The 24,861-nt window shown below is 38.8% G+C and overlaps 1 protein-coding gene across 9 annotated transcripts in view; it reads right to left on the bottom strand.

Annotated features, from left to right (window-relative positions):
* Window positions 1–2,493: 2,493 nt before the first annotated feature.
* Antp (homeotic protein antennapedia) overlaps window positions 2,494–24,861 on the bottom strand; it is a 155,653-nt gene continuing 133,285 nt past the window's right edge. For 8 of the 9 annotated variants that reach the window (XM_016916895.2, XM_016916899.2, XM_026445698.1 and 5 more), the window contains 2 exons: window positions 22,937–24,611; window positions 2,494–8,295 (listed from right to left, as the gene is read on the bottom strand). In XM_016916895.2, coding sequence (XP_016772384.1) covers window positions 8,042–8,295; window positions 22,937–23,741 — 1,059 coding nt within the window. In that variant the 5' untranslated portion in view covers window positions 23,742–24,611 and the 3' untranslated portion in view covers window positions 2,494–8,041. 9 annotated transcript variants of the gene reach the window in all.

The following is a 24,861-nucleotide window of genomic DNA, read 5'->3' as shown; positions in this document are numbered from 1 at the left end:
ATAACCGTTTCGAACGAATGCGTTGTACCCGGTCTTTTTTTTTTTTTTTTTGTGTGTGTGTTGGGCGTGTACTGCTGCGTATATGTGTGCACGTGCGTCCGTGCGCGGCTGTTCCGTGTGTGTGTGTGTAATATGTTCCTGTATAATATAACATGTACACGAATGTTCTCTACCGGCTCGGTCGGAGCAATGTGTCCACGTAACACTGATGGCTCGAGTGTGCAGCCGATGCGGCAAGAAAAAATGATATACATAATTCCGGTTCCACGGGGCATCTTAAGCTCTATTCACAAAATCGCATTGGTATCGATTATTTGCGTATATTACGTATATCTGTAAATATAGATATCTATACGTATCGAAATCTATAAATACAGAGAATGTTATATATATATATATATATATATAGACGTGTATACAGGTGTGAAATATCTACAACGTTGTGTCGTGTGTGTTTATCCTTCCTTGCATATTTCATTGAAAATAAAGCGTAAGAACGCTACACACTGGAGCGATCGCGAGTACATCTGGCGGACGACAACGTGGCGGCTCTTAATAATATTGTCATCCTTTTTTACTCTATTTTCCTTCGTCACGGTTACAGACAATCGGAATCTGTGGTCGAATCGTCCGTACACCGGGACGTTGCCTCGTATATCGTTACAGTACCGTATCAATAAATAGTAATTAATTAGTTTCTCTGCTACCATTATAACTTTGTAATCGTTTTTTTTTTTTTTTTAGTCTATTTAACAGGTACCTACTTTACCTACGCGGTATCGTATACAGTGGTCGCGGCTCGCGATTCAATGCCACGACGTCAGACGTCGCCTTTCACATTGCCCCGCCGATAAAAAAAAACTTTATCGATGCGTTCATCCTTTCGCTTCGTTCGCATGGGATTATTATTTACAATGTCGTGTGTAACAGCCTGGCCCATGACACAGGATTATTTCGCCGCATTTCAAAGAAAATCGGAGCACCCTCGATAAGTACTATTGTTCCTTCGACATGAATGAATTTTCTAAAAGTAAAAATCTTCTGAATCGATTCTCTAAACGATCTCGAGGTTAGGAAATTATTTCATGATCGAGTGAATCTCACGTTACCATTCTCTCGTTTTAAATTCTGTTTATCGTGAAAAATAACATTTTTTTATCGTGTATTTATTGGATTTATCAGTCTTCGTAGTACGGAATTATTATCAATGAAACCGCAAATTTTAGAAAAAGTTTTTTATCGAATTGGAAAAACGTTCGTCCGAAACAACGACGATAGTTTAATTCAATCGAGGAAAGTTGTACGCGCTACTGCATCGATTAACTGTATTTACAAATGCGTTGAATGTACAGTGCCAAAGGAGCATTTTTGAATTTTTTTCATTAGTAATAACGACGAGCATGTTGTGAAAGCAATAAGTTCTTACTTCTACTGCGTTCTTCGATTTATTTCCCGAAAACGATTTCTTCGAAAAGAAAATTAACGAAGGAAATACCGATTGAGACTCTGCTCAGTCAAATAGAATTTTACAGATAATATATCGATGTTCTTATCGAGCGTAGCGAATTTCTTCTTCTATTTTATCGATATGAAGTGTGTGAATCCAAAGTTTTTTTAATCGTGCTTCTTTTTTTTTTTTTTTTTTTTGGCTCAGTGCTATTTTTATATATATATATATATATATATATATATATATATATATATATATATATATATATTTGTATAAAAGACGGTTAATTGAATTGTACGGCGTTGATGAACGTTTCTTAAATTACAGCACTCACAGAAATGATGGATTTTGTTTCGACTGAAATACGAGAGGCAATGGACTACCGTTCCCCTTTCCCTTTACGTATTTTGAATAGATATACAATGCCTAGAAAGATATACGAAATTTAGCAACCTGTCTGAAGGATGACAAGTTGTCAAGGAACTCTTCGGTACATAGGCGTGCGAGGACGTGGCTTTTACAATTATAATCGCCAATTGATGACAACATCTTTTTCTTCTCCTTCATTCTTAAGGAATAATCTGGACGTGATAAGCACGATTCAAAATATGTATTTGTGTATTTAATAAATGCGTCAAATAATATTTTCTATTACAAACACATTCGGTTCGTTGGACGAGAATAATTTATCATCATCATCATTATTATTATTATTATTATTATTTATACACGCGATATTAGTAAAAAATATTTATTGGACAATTATCGAAAAAACTGAAGGTGATCCACCTTGTATTCAACATGCTATCAATAAATACGCATTACACACGATAGGATACCGAAAGCTGCTTATTTTTCATCAAGCAAGTTTTTAAGTTTTCTTTATCCGATAAATGGGCGCTTGCGAACTCCCCGAATAGACATTAACTATATATATATACACGATCGCAAACCCCACATTAATTACTTAATTGCGCATTGCCCGCATGGTACAGAAGAACAACGACCAAGCGTTTTTACTCGATCGGGCGTTCATTTTCTAATTTTTTTTTTTTTCTTCTCTTTTTCTTTTCTTTTTTTCCTTTTTTTTTTTTCTCACGACCACCGCCCCCACACGCTGCAACCGACATGCCCGTTTCCTTAATTCTATTTAATTATCATCTTAAGATCTTAGGCTTTATACGTTAACCTTATCGATTAAGCGCTAGCTTAGTGACTCACTTCGTACGTACACACACACGTTTCGCTGTTACTTTCTCTCTCTCTCTCTCTCTCTCTCTCTCTCTCTCTCTCTCTCTCTCTCCCTACTTGTTCCTTAATTCTCTGCCTGTTTAACTCTACATGTACAATCACGGTATACACACGTTTCTTTCTTTTCGTTTTCTTTTTTTTTTTTTTTTTTCATTTTTCGTTTATTAAATTACGTATATTATATCTGTTTAATTTTTACGCGACTATATAAGAGTAAAGATAAAATATATAATTTGCATTTTACACATTCCGATTAATTCTAGGAATTTTCTTTTCTTTTTCTTCTCCCTCCTTATTCTCTCTCTTTCTTTTTTTTTTTTTGCCGCATTTATACATATATATTTTTACTCTATATATAAGTAATTATTAATTCGCTTGTATTCCGATGGATACAAAATTTTCATTTTTTTTTTTTTTTTTTTAAGCTAAACCGATTTTTCACGGCGATCGCTCGCGGTACGTAAAATAAATAAATTTATCGATTTGTTGATAATTTCTTTTTTTTTTTTTTTTTTTGTTTCAGATTCCAAAATTGCATTTTCGTCTACGAACGACGGATGATAATAAAATAAATAATTGAGAACCGCACGGTTTATCACGTAAAGCAGCGTCGCGTGATTATTGCACAATTCTGTTTTTCCACGAACGATTGGTTGCGAGAGAAATACCGGTGATAAATTTTACCAATAAAGAGCGAACAAATTTTTCTCATTTGTACGCGCCGAACCACGGGACCTTGAATGAACAAAAGAATGGTAAAAAAAAAAAAAAAAAAAAAAAGAAAAGATACATATTTCCGATCGATCGATTTAACTTTCTGCTACGAACGTATACGCAATTATGAATTGAGATACAACAATGTGCAAACGTGTTTTTGCCAATCAATTCGAAACGAGGATTAATGTTGCCAATCTAGCGGGTACGAAAAGTTTCTGGAAACGGTTTGTCATGCAAGCATTTATGCGTGAAATTTTGCCTCCACTTTGACCATTATATGTCGTAACACGTTGATACTATGACGCAAAGGCAATAAATACTTCCTTTGTCTCTGAAAGCCGCACCCTAAGTTTCAATGCCGGCCATTACCTGGCCTACATAGATGGTATCACTGATTAATGCGGTCTAAATTAACACATGTCTCGCTTATCCACCGTGAAACGCGCAAAAAAATAACATCCGAATCGATGTAAGATTAATCGATTTATCGCGAACATTGTCAATATTAAATCAATATTACTCAAGAGAAGATACTTTAATTTTTTTCCGAACAAGAAACAAAATTTATTAATCATCGTGATACGTGATTAATAAAAAATAGATAAATAACAAAAAAAGAATAAATAAATAGAACGAATGACGAATTAATCGAAATCCATCTCGATTAGACGGACAGACAGAGCTACCTGCCACCGGCGGAGAAACGACGAAACAAAAATATATTACGTACTGGTTCGAGTATGGTGAACGTGTTGTTCGAGAATATTTGAACGAAGAAAATATTAACCGAAGAAAAAGGAAGAAGTGTGTTGTATTTTTTTTTCGTTAAAATTAATTTCAATAACGATCGCGATAAGGAAAATGGATATATTTTTATTAAGTAACTTTCGATGTAACTGGCGAGGCAAAAGATAACCTAACCTAAAACTTGTAGCGTTTACCGACTCGACATCGAGTCGAAACAATAAAATGAAACGAAGAAAGAGAAGAGAGGAAACAATTCAAGGTAAGTAGATCAGAACGAAAAATCGAAGATTCGTTATTTATCGCCGGTGTTCCTCTTTCCTTGAAACTTTCACGAAAACCCATACCGACAGCGACGCGAAGCCCCTCGACGGGCTATCGAGCTTAATTGACGCCAATTTGCCCGAGCAATTTAGAATCACGACCCCTGACCGTAAACGTACGGGGTTTCGGCGCTTCCCCCCCGAAAAAAGAGAAAAAAAAAAAAAAAAAAAAAAAGAAAAAAGAAGAGACAGCGAGCGATCGTCGACTATATCTTCCGTTTTTCACAGTTCGTTGCTCCTCAAGGACAAAAAGTTATACATAAATAAATCTCTCGAGAAAGAAAGGCCGGCCGGTGCTCAATCGATGCGCGTGCGCGAGCTGGACCATTGTATTACGTATATCAGTTTCCATATATTTTCCATTTATTTATTTTTATTTTTTTTTCCCCCTTTTTTTCACGATCGTTTTTTCTTTTTTTGTTTTTTTCTTTTTCTCCTCGTTAACGCGAGAACGGTCCAAAAGAAAGTTCGCGAGACATTATTCCGTGTCCTACGGGAACATTCTTCGAATCCATGCTATCTACATGTAAACGAGGTTTGCGAGATCCCTAGATTATTTCCTCCTATGTACATCTATATTTTTCCCTTCCTCCTTTTCTCTTTTCTTTTTTTATTTTTTTATTTATTTATTTTTTTTTTCTCTCTCATTCGCTGTGTTTAAATATCGTCTTTTCACCGTTGTCATCGTTTATACATTATTACGTATTTAATTATCATTACGTATATCGTTAAATTGCGTGTATACAAGGTATAAACTAAATTAATGTCGAATCTAAGTTTTACAACACAGCACAAGAATTCGCCGCGGCAAAGTTCTCCGACGTGTCTTCAGCCCGGTTGGACGACAGAGCGACGTCATCGATCCTGTCATCGATTCCCCGTATGAATTTGTCAACCAGGCCGATAGATGGTGCGTTTGGTCACTGCCTGGCACGCTTAACACGCGTTCGATGGATATCCATGGAGAACAGAGCCGCCATGTAATTTGTCGAATATACACTAAGAAACGAAGCAGCGATTATAATTGACACGCATGGAGAACGTATGACTAGCGATTACTACTATTGAAAATGGAGATTATTTTAATCAAGTGATTATTTTAATATAAAACCATATTGATTTTAGATCTTTTTCTATGAAGAATATAAGTGAGTGAAATTTGATTTCAAGATGAATACTATGATAAAATTTTGATAAAATAATGACAACGGTATGGAATTTTTAATTTTATTTTTATCGTTTTAAACACTCTCTCTTCTTTCAGAATAAACTTTTTGAATTAAAGAAGAGCTAGATAATGCCTTTTGTCGGCGGCTCTGCTCTCCTCTCGGAGCAGGTTAAGGTGCCAAGCGGTTTCATGCCGAAAGCATCCTATTCCAAAAATATGCTACGAATTACATCACTGGTAACTTGGCCTCGTATCTCACGGAGCAGCAGCGGTAAAATTTCAATGATCACTCGCCCCCAAAAATTCCCCGAATTTTCATTCTATCGAGGATCTCTCTCTCTTGTCGAAGTAGGTTTTTTCCTTTTTTTCTCTCTCTTTCATTGTTCGAATATTTACAAAGGGAACGAAAACGAATTAGCGAAACAATTCTTTTAAATACTTTATGGCGTCATCTACGTTGATGAAAAGTGTTTGCAAGAAGGTTTAAAATTTTCTGAATAATACGTTGTAAGTAAAATATAAAAGATAATATAAGATAATAAAATTACGACACTTTCTTTCAAGTAGTGAACCATACTTTTGATTGCAAATGCACAATTATATTAAAATATTACCCGTAATATTTCAGCTGACGAGAAATAAATAAAAGAAGTCCATTTTGACACGTTCTTCAAACAGAATTATATTCGAAAGAACAAATTCCACGATTGTGAAAAGAAGAGATAAAAAAAAGAAGAAAAAGAAGAAATTTGCAGGAATAAAGCGTAGAATTTTTGAACTGACCTTGCGACGACACCGATGAAGAAATGTCAAGTAGATTCGAGATTCTCTGCTCCGTCGGAGGCCTTCCCAAGAACAGCACTGTTTTTCAATCATTCGATCCGAAGAAAAACGGATTTCCTTCTATCGATCACCAAAAAAAAATCACTGGAATTTTAACCGATTGCCATATAAACCACCCGCACTGAAATTTCACTGGTAATCCACGATATTAATAATCGAGATCGCATCATTTCTTAATTTCTCACCCCCCCTTCTCTCTCTCTCTCTCTCTCTCTCTCTCCAATTAATTTCTCCAAGCCGTTCCATCGATTTTTTTTTCCTCTTCCTCGGCAGAGCAGCACTTCTTCCAATCCTTCCGGCACTGGAGAAAAACACACGTTCGAGAAGATCACACTTGGCACGTACGCGATTTATTCGAATGTAATAAACCCTCGCTCTGAGCCCCATCGCGGTTATCATGGAGAGAAAAAAACCTATCTAAACGATCTTCTACAGAACACTATACCGTTTTCATCATCGTCTACTACGCTAACTAGAGACACGATTTTTCCGTCCTTCTTTTTTTTTCTCTTTTTCCTTTAAATTATCCCCGATTAACGATCTATCATACCGCGCTACGCGGACTCTACGCGTGTACACGACGTGTAAGAGAATAAATAATAAAACTTCGCTTTCGCCTAAAGGATAATTTTTTTCTTTTTTTTTTTCCACGCGATACAACGAATCTTCTCCCCTCTAACGAGATATCCATTATATATATATATACTCGCTTGTCGTCACATTCTAAAATCCCCACTTTTTTTTTTATATATATTTGTATACATATATATATATATATATATATATCTATATATTTATATGTATATATATACTTTACACGCTTTCAAAACTCTACTCATCCATACGAACTACTATACAATTACAGAAGAATCCAATTACAATCTCGCTATAATAATAATAATAACATTCGCGAATTTCTTTTTTCGTAAAGTACGTATAATCTTTCTCTCTCACGCACCCTTCCATACACACTCTCTCTCTCTGTCAAATTATCTCTATTATAATTATTATATAGGCTTTAGTACAATTACATTCGATTAAATGTAACAGAGGTTAACGCGGTTCTGATTAGCATGTGATCCAGAAGATTCGTCCCTGTAAATCTTCATCCGACTCTTTCCGTGTGTCCTATCTCTCTTCCTCTTCTACTCGCTCCGTCGCGCCATCTCTATCCGTTCCGTCTTCTTCACTTCCATCCACACTGTCGGTTCGCGTAATATCTCTTCTCTCTCTCTCTCTCTTTCTATTCCTTTAACGACGTTGTCCTCTTCCATTTTTGGTACGAGCAACTTGATTAACACGACAGAAAATAAGCGTCATTGCTGTATGAGTGGGGAAGGTATATGTGTATGTGTATGTGTATGTGTATGTGTAGGCAGTTTTTCGGGGATTCGATTCTCCTTTCTTTTCGAAGGTGTGTATACTCGATCGGGGCGTATGTGTGTGTGTGTGTGTGTATGGGGGAGGAGGTAGTGCTGGAAACAAGGTATTAACGACCCTGAGAGAGATGAGACCTCTTTGGAAGTTCCACTCCTCGGGGATCTCTCAACCCTGCGGCGACGTCTGCGGCGAGATCTCGGTGTCCCCGTCGCCCGAGCCGGGCGTGCCCTTCGACTTGTTCTCCTTCTTCCATTTCATCCGTCTGTTTTGAAACCAGATTTTGATTTGCCGCTCGGTAAGGCAGAGCGCGTGCGCGATCTCGATGCGACGCCGCCTGGTCAGGTATCGGTTGTAGTGGAACTCCTTCTCGAGCTCGAGGGTTTGGTATCGGGTATACGTTTGCCGGCCTCGTTTCCTCTCTGGAACACAATGCGAGAGAATCATTGTTTCATTCTCGTTAGTCTTCGTGTTTCTTCTCTACCAATTTTTTGTAGAAATAGTATATATAGTATTTTAATTATCGTAGTTTAAAAAACTTGTGAATATTATTCACGATAAAGTAATAAAGAATGAATGGAAATTTTGTTTTTATTTCAAGCAAGCAAGAGGTTGGACGTGGATCGACTCGTGTCCTTGATCGTAGAACGTCGAACGTGTAACCGTGAATTTTTTCCTTTCGACGAAACCTAGGGTAATATTTCACGGAGCATACGTGGTATTAAAGCGCGTTCTAATTTCGATCTTGTTCCGAGAAACTCGGGTTCTCGTTAAAATGCAAGTGGACTAATAAGATGTACCGGTGTCTCGTTGGATTTTTTTCATCGTACGAGCTACAGATTGATATATACTCGACGAACGAGATCTAGAAATACATTCACGGTTACGTCTAACCTAACTTGAATCTAATCCAATCTGTAAATTTTTACAAATGGATGTAGAATATAAAATAGAAAATTTAACGAAATTCTTGTTCTCTATCTATACGAAGAAAAGTAAGGAAAAAACGAGATCGATAAAAGTGGAAAAATATTAAATTTTTATTCCATTCAATTGGAAACATTATAGCGCGTATCCACGAATAGTGGACAGGACAGGGACGCTTCGTTAATCTCCCGTATACTCGGCAGAGAGCGCTCGAGGCAGCAATCCGAGATATTTAATGAACGCCGTGCAACCTGCTTCGGCACGCGGGAAACTTTTTACAGTGCCCAGAAACAAAAATCCTTGTCCAACGAAGAAAAAGCTTCTCGACCGCCTGTTCGTAGGCGCAGTTCCGCGTATGATAGATACCTTACAGATATCCGTGACATGATCTGCGCTCGGTGTGGCGGTACACGAATCCCGAACAAGAATATTAATTGTACTTGCCAAGGGAGCGAGGGAAGAAGAGCTGCGCGTAGAGAGAGAGAGAGAGATAGAGAAAGACGACCAACTGGACTCTCGACACGGACCCACGTGGTACGAGTGCGCATGTGTGTACGCGCATATACACCGTCTCACGAGACAGTGTAATCTCAAAAGGGTTAGGTTAGCTGTTGCCACACGAGTGCAAGAGGGCAAAACGAGAATATTTCAGAGTGGTGGTGTACGAGGGAGGGAAAAAAGGAGGAGGGGAGGGATGAGAGGCAGCGAGAAGGAGCGGGAGGAGGTGGAGTAGGGGGAGGAGTAGAAGAAGAAGAAGAAAACTCCTTGGTGAGCATTCGAGGCAAACGCCGCCCGTCGCGCTGTCGGCCGATGAAGACGGATGGCGACTCTCTCTCCTCCGCAACGAGAGAGAAAGAACGAGCGTTTCGAGCGTTCTCCGTTGCCCGGCCGGACGAGGAGAAGAAGAAGAAGAGAGAAACTATGGGAACATGCCATCTTTCTCTTCCTTCGTCCCTTCGGGCTACGCTCTCAAATTAACAACATACCAATCTCTAACGTTTTCTTATAACTTTTAACCTAGCTTCTCCGATTCTCCCGCCTGATGGCGTTACTGTCGCTCTGCATCCTAGATACGCTCTTAGAGCCGTTTCTTTTTTACCATCCGTAAAACCGTGCCCTTTTAAAAATTCATTAAGATTGAAATTTCTAATATTATGCATTTCTTTGATGTCCAATTCACAAAGAGAGGCACAATCAGGACGGAAATACGTCGCTGTTTCAAAACCGCAAAATTGGGTAGTCGATCAAAAGATGACCGGGGATAAACATAGATCACGGGTCCCATCAAAGAGGCTGATGAGTCGCGCGCGAACGCGCCTCCATTTAGAAGCCTGGGCTTATTAATGTTCATTCGTCAGCCGGTTAATGAAAGTGCCTCCTTAAAGACGGTCTTTGCATGCTCGTCTAACCCAGAAGATCATCAAAGCATTCGCGGAATAATGAAACGATGTCGAGTCACGAGCCTCGAGCCGGCCCGTGCCGATTAGTTTGTGCCTGTTTATCGATAATACTCTCGTTGCCTAATTGCGATTATATCCTGGCCACTGGAAAACTGGATAAATAACAAGTCACTTTGGATCGATGAAAGACGATTTTCTCCTACGATCACACACTTCAAATGTAAATGACCGAGTTCAAGTGCCATTATAGGATCGTTGAACTTGTCGATGGTCGTTCGTCATTAGTGTCGATGATGATTCAAAAATACGCACAAGTAACGAGAGAGAAAAATTTGATAAAATAAAATTTACAGAGTTTTGCAATGCCTGTGCAAGAATAAATTTTATTAGTTTACTATCCTTGAATTTATCAAGGGTCGTTTGTCATCGATGCCAATTAAACTTCGAGCTCAATATAGCCTTAGTGTTAAGAAAAATTCAAAACAGGATTCGTAAAACTTTTTATTAGAATCAATTACGTCTCGTCTATAAAAATATATCGCAATATCATGCAAGGCGCAATGCCACAGGCGCTATGAACGAACACTTGCGTTAGCTTGACCACGAATAACTATTATCCTAATAACAAGGTAGCGCAAGGATATTGCCAATATCCTCTCGAGTTACGTATGCAGCTGTCTGGTTCGAAGTCAATCGATTCCAGCGGCGAAGACTCGAATCTTGATTAGTCTCGTCCGGCCAGTGAATTAGACTTTTTCTCCCTGGCCAAGCATGCGGGTTTAATTAAAATATTCGTTCGATACTCCGTCCAATGTGAACGGAAATTTTAATCAACGCGCGTAAATGCAGAAATTATCGAAAACGAATCTATTTCCAACTTGAATAAATATGGAAAATAATATGGTGTAGTAATCAAATGTAACAAGATGTTGCGCGCGCATCACAAGCGCACGTTGACACATATGACTAATCAAATAACTTAACCTCTGATTTTGTAGCGAACAGATAGACAATAGAATAATAAGTTACGATTAAATATTCGATTAATTAATATTTCTTTTCTTTCCAAAGAAATGTATCAAGCTATAGAGAACTTAATAATTAAAGAAAAAAATTTATTCTCACCTCGAAGAGATAAGAGAAGTATTATGGAATAAGAATAAACGGCTATTCCAAGCTAGAATGCGACGATGCGCGCGCATCACGAGCACATGCTGACAACATATGACCAATCATAGAAATAACTTAACCTCCGATTCTATAGCGAACAGGTGGACAATAGAATAGTAAAAGTTACGATCGCATCAAATATTCGATTAATTAATATTTCTTTTCTTTCCAAAGAAATATATCAAGCGTAGAGAGCTTAATAATTAAAGAAAAAAATCTATTCTCACCTCGAAGAGATAAGAGAAGTATCGTGGAATAGGAATAAACAGCCATTCCAAGCTAGAATTAATGCGACAATGCGCGCGCATCGTGACCACGTGACAAACTATACGAACGACAGAAACGACTTAACCTCCTATTCTATAGAAAGAAGTAGAAAATAGGATTCACAAAGATCACGATTCCATTCGTTTACAAAATTGTAAACATTTAAAATCGATATTTCTCCCTTCTTTTCAAACGAAGATATCAAATGATATCGAATGCTTGAATCCCAAGTGGCGCAAACCGAGTCCTTGGAACGGTGTGAAAGCGTTATCTGGGCGCATGATCAAATTAATCACCGGTATACATTCTTGCCGGGTGAAAAGAATTAAACGGCATTTTCATTGTGCTCGAACTCGTCGTGGGAAACACGGCTCGCATAGAATGTGCGAGATTTTCTTTATCGTGAAGAGGAAACACTGAACAGCTGGGACAACAGTACATATATATATACACACATACACACATATATGTATACAAAGTCTCGTAAGTTTCAATAACCGGTGTCCTTGAACGAGGAAGAAGTTTTTATTCGATCATGCAGAATGGATCACGCGAACGAAGTACACGGGTGTAAGGTGTACGTTGAAGAGGTCGATAACAAGAAAAGCTGGCCAGAATCGTCGGTTTATGCTGAACCGGCGTTCTGATGGCGGCGTAGCCGGTTGCTCTCTCGCGGACGAAGGTGACTTTAAACGCGGGGCAATAAATTAACGGCGTTGGGTTACGCAAGGATCAAATGTCCCCTGGAGTATGCTCGAGAGATTTATGGGTCTGCCTTCACTGGCGCAGCATGAAGGAACGGAACGGAACAGAACAGAACGTACACAACCGTACGGCTTATTATAGGCTAGTTGCTCCGCTTCTTCGTCTCTCTCTCTCTCTCTCTCTCTCTCTCTCTCTCTCTCTCTCTCTCTCTCTCTTCCTCTCCGTTTCTCCCTCTCCGTCTCTCTTCCCTCCAGGACCGACTGGTCTTTCAGACCCGCCGCAGGATACATGCAGGACTTTTCAGATGAACAGCTAGCCGGATGTTGTAACCCGCTAATAAGGCGCGGCCACCACTCGCTGCCCAATTAAGCTAAGCTTTACGTGGCCACCTTAAGGCCAGGCCTTGAAACGCTCTTCGATTAGATACCCTAGATATCCCATTAATTTTATCGCTCGCCCTCTCATGCCCTCCCTATACACCGAGCCTCTCAACTCGCTATACACGAGCCTCCTCCTCCTCCTCCTTCTTGGATTATATGACCGGTCGACGTCGCTGACAGAGGTTCAGATTAATTGCGTGGAATCCGGTGAACCACCTTGGAAAACCTCCACCAGAACGGGTATGCGTTTCAACCGTTTTCGTTTCGTTCGGTTCTTCGTTGATGTATATATATATATATATATATATATATATATATATATATATATATTGAAGCAATTATGAAACTTTTATTAATTTTTTATTTATCGACGAAAGTGACGTGTACGTAGATAAGAGTTAACCGAAAGTTAGGTTAGGTTATTTTACAACCTCGAAAAGGAGTTGATTGAGATATCCGTGGCGCACGGACGAGGAAGAAAAATGATGCGGAAAAATGCGATTCGAAATTTTTGAACGGTGTATGGCGCATCGAAACGGTCTCTTTAATCCGGTACACACGTGATCGAACTTCCTCCGGTTCCCCAACTCACGTCCGTCCGACTCTCTCCATATATTTTAAGCGCGGCAATCCGTCTTGCTTTTTGTATTTCCGTCCTAGGCTGCTTTATGTCACGTTGTTTTCGTTGAACTTTCTTCGCCACGTTGGACGGGAGGGGGGAGCGTCGCTTTTTGCCCGGCAAAAGGACCGAGAGATGGCCTAGCCTCCGCTCATAGAGGGCGCGCCACGTCAAGCCGACTTTCGTTCGGAAATTTAGCCGGTTGTTTACATAGAGGTCGCGCGTTCCACGCTCAGTGAAAACTTCCTCCATCTTCGATTCGATAAAAAGAAATTGCCAATGTTCCGTGCGTCCTTTTACAATCTTAGAGAAAAGAAGTTGAATAAAATTTCTCGTTTGATGAAAGTTTTGTTAATCGAACAAGCGATATTTAAATTATTATTTTAATATTTTACTAATAGAAAATAAAAGTGACACACATACAATCGATCGAGAGAAGGAAAGAAAGATTGCGAGCTATTGACTGGGACTAGAAAAATTTCGTTTCGTTTCGAACAGCTGGCCACTGGTTTATTCTCGTCCAGGAAACTGGTATATATGTATGTATGTATGTATGTATGTATCGCGAAGTGGAAGTGTCCTAAGCTTGGAACGGCCACCTGGGCCAAGAAGTCTCTCGGTAAAGGACGAGAGAAAAAGGAATTCAACAGAAGTCGCCGGTGGAATAAGAAGAATGTCAAGTCGACTGACACTCATAGAGGGGGCTTAGAAGCCCCTGAGGAGGGTATCTGATAGAAGGCCTTCTTCCCTCTTCTCCTTTTTTTTTTCCCCTGTTCGTCTTCCGTCCGTGGACGAACAGACAGACACGGAGACAAGGAGACAGAGAGTCTGAAAGGCCGAAGGAGAGAGTCTAGAGATAATGAGCAAGAATGGGCCGTCTCAACGTGTGCATTTGTATTCCGAGGTTATATCACTGTCCTACTTTGTCCAAAATCATCCCTCTTTTTATTTACACCTGCTCAGAGTGTTCAAATTATGGAGCACACTTATGTAACAAAAATTTGGTTCGTCCTTTAAATATCTTGCTTTAGATATTTTTATTTTTGCATAAATTTAGTTTTTCTCAAATCAAAGATAAAATAACAGGGGGAGGATAAAATAATAAATTGAATGATAAATTGTTTAGGTTCATCTCTGGAAAGATTTTCACCAAAAGATTTATAATTTATAGGCGAGGAATTTAAAAAATTTCTTCGAAACATTTCCATTCCATTATAATTTTTCCCGCGTGAAAAGATATTGGATTCAGCCCTTTTTCGCCCCAAATTTAATTGAAGCAGCTGAAACAGAGAGCCATACACCGAAGGGGGGGATCGTCCATGGTTGTCTCGGGAGTTCATGGCGGCGGCCCAAAAAGCAAACGGACATAGGATTTCTGTGGATCCATCCATCATCGTCACCGTCCCTACGCCCTCCTCCACGCTACTCCACTTCCTCCCTCCCTCGCCCGCTTTCTCCTTTTCTGCCTTTCGGCCTCACGTCATTTCCTCGACGCTCCTCCTTTCTTGTCTCGTCTGGGTTCCATCTCTTTTTGAATATCTCACGAAGCCGCCATCGTTTCGGACATCAATCTCTCTCTCTCTCTCTTTCTTGGTGTTTGACGCTATGCGCTATGTTTCGAGAAGAGAATGTTGAATTTTCGTAGATTAAAATTGTACCGTCTGCCATATGGTATCTAGGGAGTTTTTTTCCCCTAACCGTGTCGATAAAAAAGAATTACACGTTTGTTAAACGGTTCGTATTCGAGATTGGAAATTAAATTAATTATTCTTCGGATCCTATAAATTAATCTCAAATTCCTTTAGATTTATTTTTGGAAAAGTATCTCAATATATATATTTTTTTTCAGGTTATTATAATTTATAACAATTTGAAAAGAGAAATTATACAATTATTATCTTCGATCAACACGAGGAATAATATTTTTAAGAATCCATCAGAAAATTGTTTTTTATTTAATCCCCAAAAAACACGCCCGTTAATATTTTCGCGAGATAATCGCAGCCACGTGCCTCAAAGAAGGAACGGTGCCCGCTCTATAAATCTGCGCCCTCGATATAACTCAGTATAAAAAAAAAGAAAGAAAGAGAGAGAAAAAAAAATACAAACGAAGGGAATCGGCCATTTTAATTCCTCATTACGCGCGTACGGGTTATATTGGCCATTCACGTAGACATTTCGCGCGATTAATTCGACTGCAAATGCGGTTTCTTCGCCGCGGTACACTTTGTTCGTCCGCTAAGCATTCGTGTCAGTACCCGGATTACATAAGAAATGTGGCGCTCGTGTATACGCGCAATACACACACGTATCGCGCACACGCATGCGCAATAACGGAAGCCTGCACCGCCGCGTATTGCTCATACGCGAGGGGGGGAAATGAGAAGAGGGAGGGGTGGCGGAGTCGGAGGAACTCGATATCATAAATCTTTTCGTGCAAAAGGATCGCAATTATCTTATGCATTAAAAGCATCGCGAGTGTCGATAGGCGCTCTCTCTCTTTCTCTCTCTCTCTTTCTCCATCGAAAGGCGAATTCACACGGAATGTAGATGGCGCGCTCGACGCTACCAGGGGCGCAATATCGATAATTACTACCAACGTCCGTCATCTCGGTTGAATATCTTTCTGGAATTTAAATTCTCGATCCAACGAATATTGTCGTTCCTGACGAGATCCCGATTATTTTCGAAACGTTACGGTATTTTTGCGAATTGTCAATTCTTCATGACGATAATTATTATCTTGGAAATTTAATATTCTCGAAATTTTTTTTATTGGCTTCGTTTTGAATTTGGCGCCAAAACTCGTGCGTTTATTTTATTAAAATTTTAATTTGCTTTGTTTTTGTAAAAATTTTCAATGTATCTTATCGAAATTGATTATATTTGACTTTTTTTAAAATTTCGTTTGGAGCACGATCCTCTTGATTAGAAACGATAATCGACGATATTTCCGAAAAAAACTTTCTTTCCTTTGCTCAAGATGCGAAGTAAAAAACGTCACGGTGGTTGGAACGTTTGAATTTGTAACGTCACTTCGCGTGAAGTTACATTTCATGGGCCTTGGCTACGGGAGAAATATTACGAGAAATATTTTTTTCGTATGATAATGCGTCTCGCAGGATATAAAGCTCTTTCGAGATAGCAACGCCTACGAGCGCCGTCGTTTCAGTTGTTACATCGCAATTACGATGGTCGAAACCCGCGTGGCCGCGTTAACTTTGACGTTCCTTTCTCTTCCATCAAGCTAATTAGCTCGATCACGGACCGCGGTTGTAGCCGCGGCGGGATTGGTTCTAATTTTATCCGCTCGGCGAATCAATTAAAAAAGGAAAAAATGCTAATCAATGGCGGTAACACGCGACGAGATACGCGAACGAACAATTATCGAAGTTCAGTGTCGGTGCATCCGCCTCCTCCTCGAATTAAACGAAGTGAACGAAAAACACGGTTTGCGGGGCTTGGTTTTAATCGTTAACGAAATCTTTCACTCTGCATATTTACGTTGCATAATTGCGCTCCGTGCAAAAAGTATTGAATATAATATGTAGGGAAGTCGCGAGAAATCTTGTAAGTATAATCTTACGGGTACACTTTTTTATTCTTTTCTCTTCTTTGTTGAACGAGAACCTTCTAATTTCTACACTCGTAATTTTCTTTATCTTTCGAAAAGATATTCTTGTAAGAAGAAAAAAAATATGCATTTTCAATCATTTAAAAAAAAGAAAAATTATTCGAATCATTTTACTTTTCTTTTTATCAATTTCATTTTGAAATTAATATTATAGATATTGATAGTAATCTCATTTAATCCAGTAGATTTTCGAATTTTAATCTATTCTCTTCTTCTCGTGGTTTCTAACACATTTCGAAAATCAATAAAGACGATAAAATTATAATTTATCTTAAATTCACATATTCTATGATATTTTATAAATATAATGTATAATAAAATATTTTCAATATATCTTTAAACTTTCGATTAATGTATATACAGATTAAGAAATTGTCAACAAAAGGCTTCACATCTTCCGTTAACGCGTTATCGACTTTACCAAAACAAAGAAATACGTAAATACGTAAATACGTAATGTTGCGCAACACTCTGCGCAATAGCAATATTCTATTCGACAGGTGGCTCGAGCAATGGTTCGAAGACATTTAACGAAAATCTTCGCTGCAGCGAAGCAAAAGATTGGCCAAAAAGGCCACAAGAGGCTTTCACATTCGAAAATCGTGCAGGTTAGTATGGGATTTCGTGATGTTCGGCAATAAACGACACTGAATGCGCACTCGAATGCCTGGTGGGGTTTCGCTAGCCAACTATGTCGGAATTTCCTAACCTATGTAACGCAAATGTCCCGCGTAAGGTGCCAGGGAATCTCGACGCGGTTTCACCGGGCAAATGCCCGGGAGAGCCACCTGCATCTATAAAATTGAGCCATGCATTATTCATGGAGTCGTGGTTATAGCGCGCTTAGCTCGGCTGGTGTGTTTTGCAACGTGGAAAGAAAACGAGCAGCCACCAGCCGCGAATGGATGGTTAGATAAATTGATATGAGGTTTATATCGTGATTGGTAGGCCTGTAAGGGTAAATCGAGTGGCGAGGCTAATGGGCAGTGTTAACCACGGAAGAGCGAACGGTCGAGGAAAATCGTAGATTTTAGCATCGAGACAAGATCTGTTTGTTGGTGAACGATCCTTATTACGCGAGAACCGATTGAATTTCTCGAATGGATAAATAAATGCGGAGAATTTGTTGGGATGATTTGTTCAACGATATATATTTCCTCGTGAAAAGATGGCGTGAAATTCATTTTTCGTGTGGACGATTTTTATTCGTCCGTAAAAAGACAACGGTGGTCTGGAATGGAAAATCGATACGGTCGCTAAATAAAAATACGCGAGACTATATCGTCGGACCAGCTAAAGAAAGACGTAAACGTGCCGACATCTGTGAGCAGATTCTGGCACTCGATCCTCTTTCTTCTTTGACTGGCAACGAAGTATATGGAAGTCTCGTCACTCCTGAACCGAACTATTTATCGGCGAATCAAACTGACCGATGCAAGTACTTACGAGCTTTCGATGTGAACCGAGAGATGGTTTCACTGGAACACGTCCTTCCATTTTACTCGAAATAATAAAACACATAGACAGTCAAACTATTACTCTTGTTCAGAAGCGTTAAACGAGAAAGATTTATCGATATAAAAAGTTTATAAAGACACCAAAGAATTCAAACTCGTCACTAAAAAATTCAGATTTCAAGAATTATATTGTTCATCGACAAAGAACTTTCACAACTGTCACAAAATTTATCTACTTTTTAACTTTTCGATTCGAAGAGACGAACAGTCGACACTTGAGCAAAGTTCGACGAGAAACTGAAGGCAGAAGGAAATAAAGGGTGATGCAGAAAGCCTGACCTTGCAAAGTTAAATCGTTTTCTCAGATTTGGAGGACTCGGAAGAGGAAAGGGTAAGAGAAATAAGAGCAAATAGAACCTGCGCTTACCCAACTCGGGACAGATACCTCAGGGTTAAGGAGGCTATTATCACTTCGTTATTGCCGTCATAAATTTCCAACTCGTTATACCGAAAATTACGCCTGCGATTCTTCGCAGTCACGGTCGGGCCGAGAAAATTTCAGTAAACCTTTCTTGCGTTTACAATCTCGTCTCCATTTGAAGAAGCAGGTGGTGGTCCACCTGGGATCCTAAGAATATATATTGCGTTCAATTCGTCAACGATTGAAAAGACCACGAATCTTAGTTTAAAGAAATGAAATTTATCTTGTTTAAAGTTAAACCAGCGGTTCTCAACCTATGGAGATTTTAGATGCTACAAATTTTTCGTGACTGGAAAATATATCTTTTACTTTATTTATTTATAATAATTTTTTATTATTATTAATGAATACAGCTTTTACAAAGAATTCACGTTCATGACTATATCTTTTTAGGCTCTCAAAAAGCTTTGAAAAAAATTCTAGGATACTTGTTGAATATCTCGTTATATAGTCATTTCTCCAGTCGAGCGATATAATTCAAAAGATTCATGCATAAAGAATAAAACTTCAAAGGGTAAGTAAGCGTGAAATTTTGCTCCAGAATATAAATAATTCAAAATTTAAATTTCAAAGATCTAAATGTAAAATTATTTCTAGGGTATTTCTTGCACAAGAATTGCCCAATGTTTCTCGTTTCAGAAACATTGGACACGCAAAGGTGAAAACAAAGCGAGGTAAACTAGTTCAAAGTGTAGCAGAAACAAGCGTGTTATCATGGGAATAAAAGTGGATGAGCCTCTGCCAAGCTGTGGAGCCAATGCGAGCACGCAGCCAGGAACGGAGAACTTTTATGGGGAGGTAATGCAAGTATGTGTGGTGAAACGAACGAGAGAGCTGAAAGGTCAGGGCAATAAATAACTCGGGATGTCGGTATACCTAGAAACTGGAGACATTATGCCAATCTTGGCTTACGAACCCGTACGAATGTGGTCTAGTTTTACCCACTGTTGCATAAATCTGAAAGCGGCCGACTACCTACCTACCTGCCTGCCTCCTCACTAGAAATCTTTTGCTTTCTACCAACAACCTTTTGATCGCGCGGGAAAAAGCCTTGAGCCTATTTTCGACACCCGCCTCACGTATTACGCGCCTTCATCCACTTTGCAGATGTTCCCTCTTTCCTTTCTTCAAGGTAAATGTACGAATTTTTCTCTACAATTTTGCTCTACAATTTTAGATGTTGAATATGAAATAATTTGAAGGCTAATCTTGGTTGAATTTTACCTTCTCTCAGTAAGTTTTCTATTTTACAGTCAAATTTATATTATTCAAAAATCTTATATCTTCATATATCTTATAGGAATCATTATCAAAAAATAATTCAACACTCAGTTGGGAATATAGAAATGGATCTAATCTATGACATCTTTGTCAAAGAATTGTGCAAGTTTCCTTTAACCATATATACTCATCATGAACCTTTTTAGAGACAGCAAATCTGTTCCTAACCTCAAAGCATAATGTGTAAGAACAAAATGAAAATAGAGTTGATTTCTTCAATGAATCAAAAGCTTTGCTAACCTCAAAAATCTTTTATGTTTATATAGCTCAGGAATCACTATCAAAAAATAGTTCACTCAGTTGGAAATGGATGTAATCTATTACTTATCTTTGTCAAGAAATTGTACAAGTTTCCCTTAACCATATATAATATACACTCATCATGAACCTCTTCAAGAGACCTAACCTTAAAGCATAATGTGTAAGAACAAAGTGAAAATAGAGTTGATTCAATTTCTTTAATATTGAATCAAAAGCCTTGCTAACCTCGAAAATTTTTTATGTTTATATAAGAACCATTATCAAAAAATACTTCAATATTCAGTTGTGAATATACAAATGGATTTAATCTGTAACATCTTTGTCAAGAAATTGTACAAGTTTCCCTTAACCATATATAATATTATACATTCATTATGAACCTCTTCAAGAGACAACAAACCTAATCTCAAAGCATAATGTGTAAGAACAAAGTCAAAATAGATCCAAAATTGATCCAATATCTTCAATATTGAATCAAAAGCCTTGCTAACCTCGAAAATCTTTTATGTTTATATAGCTTAGGAACTATTATCAAAAAATACTTCAACACTCAGTTGGGAATATATAAATGGATCTAATCTATTACATCTTTTTCAAGAAATTGTACAAGTTTTCCTTAATCATATACTCATCATGAACCTCTTCAAAAGACAGCAAACCTGTTGCTAACCTCAAAGTGAAACTAGGGTTGATCCAACCTCTTCAATATTAAATCAAAAGTCTTGCTAACCTCGAAAATCTTTTATGTTTATATAGCTTAGGAACCATTATCAAAAGATACTTCAAGATTCAGTTGGCAATATACAAATGAATTTAATCTATAACATTTTTGTCAAGGAATTGTACAAATTTTCCTTAACCATATATAATATACATTCATCTTCAAGAGACAACAACTTCTTCAATATTGAATCAAAAGCCTTGCTAATCTTTTATGTTTATATAGCTTAGGAACCATTATCAAAAGATACTTCAAGATTCAGTTGGCAATATACAAATGAATCTAACCTATAACATTTTTGCCAAGGAATTGTACAAGTTATATATTAATCATATATAATATACACTCATCTCTTCAAGAGACAGCAAACCTCTTCTTAACCTCAAAGCATAAGAGCAAGTGTAAGAGCAAATAGAGTTGAAAATAGAGTTGATTCAAGGGAAGGAACCATGATCAAAAAATACTTCAGTTGGGAATATATAAATGATATCTGAGATCTAATCTATAAATCTATCTATCTTTGTCAAGAAATTGTGCAAGTTTCCTTTAATCATATATAATATTATACATTCATCATGAATCTCTTCAGCAAACTTCTTTCTAACCTCAAAGTGAAACTAGAATTGATCCAACCTCTTCAATATTGGATCAAAAGCCTTGCTAACCTCAAAAATCTTTTATGTTTATATAACTTAGAAATCATTATCAAAAAATAGTTCAAGACTCAATTAGTTATATACAAATGGATCTGATTTATAACATCTTTGTCAAGGAATTGTACAAGTTTCCCTTAATCATATACAATATACATTCATCATATATACTCACAACCTCTTCAAGAGACAGCAAACCTCTTTCTAACCTCAAAGCATAACATTTAAGAATAAAGTGAAAATAGAGTTGATCCAAGGGAAGGAACCATGATCAAAAAAATACTTCAGTTGGGAATATACAAATAGATCTAATCTATAACATCTTTGTCAAGAAATTATACAAGTTTCCTTTAATCATATATAATATTATACATTCATCATGAATCTCTTCAGCAAACTTGTTCCTAACCTCAAAGTGAAACTAGAATTGATTCAACCTCTTCAATATTGGATCAAAAGCCTTGCTAACCTCGAAAATCTTTTATGTTTATATAACTTAGAAACCATTATCAAAAGATACTTCAAGATTCGGTTGGCAATATACAAATGAATTTAATCTATAACATTTTTGTCAAGGAATTGTACAAGTTTCCCTTAATCATATACAATATACAATCATCATGAACCTCTTCAAGAGATAGCAAACTCTTTCTAACCTCAAAGCATAACGTGTAAAAGCAAAATAGAGTTGATCCAAGAGAAGGAACCATGATCAAAAAAATATTTCAGTTGGGAATATACAAATGGATCTAATCTATAACATCTTTATCAAAAAATTACAAGTACAAGTTTCCCTTAACCCTTATATAATATACATTTATCTTCAGAGACAGACCTGTTTCCAACCTCAAAGTGAAACTAGAATTGATCCAACCTCTTCAATATTGGATCAAAAGCCTTGCTAACCTCAAAAATCTTTTATGTTTTCATTCATCATAAATCTCTTCAGCAAATTTGTTCCCAACCTCAAAGTGAAACTAGAATTGATCCAACCTCTTCAACATCGACTCAAAAGCCTCGAATTGCTAAATCCAACAATCCAATCGACCCCGAGCTCGATAATCAACCTCGTTAAATTCTCCAAACTCCTGAAATTCCAATTCTTACCGAATTGACTTCTCATCCACGGGTACAGAGGGCTCGGTAGGTTGGCGCTTGCCGCGCCCTGAGGCGCGGCCTGTTGCTGCTGGCTTAGCGGCGACGTGACCACCCCTTGGTGTTGCTGAGCTTGCTGCTGCTGTTGCGGGTGCATGCCTGGCTGCGACTGTTGCGAGGCCGCCTGCGACTGCTGCTGCTGCTGGTACATCATGTGCTGCTGCTGCGCCTGAAGATGCTGCTGCTGTGCTTGCGACTGGTGCTGGCCCTGCTGCGGCTGCATGTGGGGGTGTTGCGTGTGCATTTGGTGGTGCATCTGCGACTCGACCAGCGGCGGGCTGTCCGGCCCGTCGAGCACGCTCCCCTGGTGATCGACCGCCGCCGCCTGCAGCTTGCAGCTCGCGTACACGATCGGGGTGGACGGGTGCCCGTTAGGGGTCGGCGTGTGCCCCATGTGGCCCATGCCAGGGCTCGGCGACGCCGACCTGTAACCACCCATCCCGTCCATCCCGCTCCCGTGGTCCTGTTGGTGCTGATAATACGTCGCGTTACGCATGTCCATCCGGTTGTAGGGCGGGAACCTCGGATAAGGCATGTCTTGCTGGCTGCCCGCCGCCCCGTAATGGTGGCCGGGCACGCCCTGGCGTAGCAGGCTCGGGTCGCACGGGTCCCCGGCCTGCTGGGACTGTTGCTGCACCGACTGCGTCTGCTGGGGCACCTGGACGGCCGCACCGTAGTGCTGCTGATGCTGATGCGGGTGTTCCACCCCGCCATTACGCAGGTCCGGGATGTACGAATTCGCGAAATACGAACTCATGCTACTGTCCCACCTGGCCCACCTTCTGATTCCACCTCGGCCCCCCCTTTTTTTTTTCTTCTTCTTTCTTCTATTATTGTTTATCACGAGTCACGAGTCTTCCTCTCTTTCTCCTTCCTTCGAGTCTTTCACGCTTCGAGGGATCTCCCCTCTCTTTTCTCTCCCCCCCCTATAACGACTCTTGCTCGGTTTCTTTCTCTCTCTCTCTCTCTCTCTCGTTTCTTTCTTATCGTGGTTTTCTATGTGTTGGTTTTATTTATTTTTATCGTAATATTCTTCTTTTGTACTCGAATACTCGGACACACTGCGACACACACGTCCTTATTTACGTATACATGGGTGATTTTTTTTTTTCTCTCCTCTTCTATTTATACACGAAACATCTCCTCCTCCTCCTCCCCCCTCCACGACACACTTTCGTACAACACGCAAACACTCGTATCACACCGACATCACTTGGAAATCACTTGTAGAATTATTATTATTATTATTATTATTATTATTATTATTACTCCTTCCTTCGTGTCCCTCTCTTCCCCTTCTCCCTCCCACTCCTTTCTTTTTCTCCTGCCCGTTGTTTTATATCACACTCGGATATCCCATTTATTTTTATTCGTTTACAGAAACGAAAAGAAAGAAACTGGAGCACTACTACTACTAGAGAACCTATTAATAATGAGAGCGAGTTATGAATTTTGGGAGAATGATCGAGTTGTTGTTTTGAAACTTGTACACGAGGGGGGTTGGTTAAAGACGGTGATATCTCAGAGTTCTCCTTCGTTCGTTTTTTGGTACCTTCGTTCAAAACGCCAAGCCGCTCCAGACACGTTCCGTTCCTCTGTCCACCCTGCTAACGAAGTTGTGCCGCACCTGCAACACCGACAATGCACGATACTCTCGTTAAAAAATTCCAAATTATCCATTATTATTATTATATATATAATCCTTCCCAATTATTTCGAATCCAAAATTAAAATTATAATCGACTGCGCTAACGCAACTAGTATTTAAAAAAAAAGAAAAAAAAAAAAAGAAATTGAAACTGTCGTACCGATAGAGAAAAAAAAGAATCATTAATTTTAATATTTTAGAGACGCGTACACTCAATACACAATATATA

Source organism: Apis mellifera, linkage group LG16 (assembly GCF_003254395.2).
Source record: "Apis mellifera strain DH4 linkage group LG16, Amel_HAv3.1, whole genome shotgun sequence".
Taxonomy (NCBI): domain Eukaryota; kingdom Metazoa; phylum Arthropoda; class Insecta; order Hymenoptera; family Apidae; genus Apis; species Apis mellifera.
The sequence above is the reverse complement of the archived record's forward strand: the minus strand, read 5'-3'. Positions and strand labels throughout refer to the sequence as shown.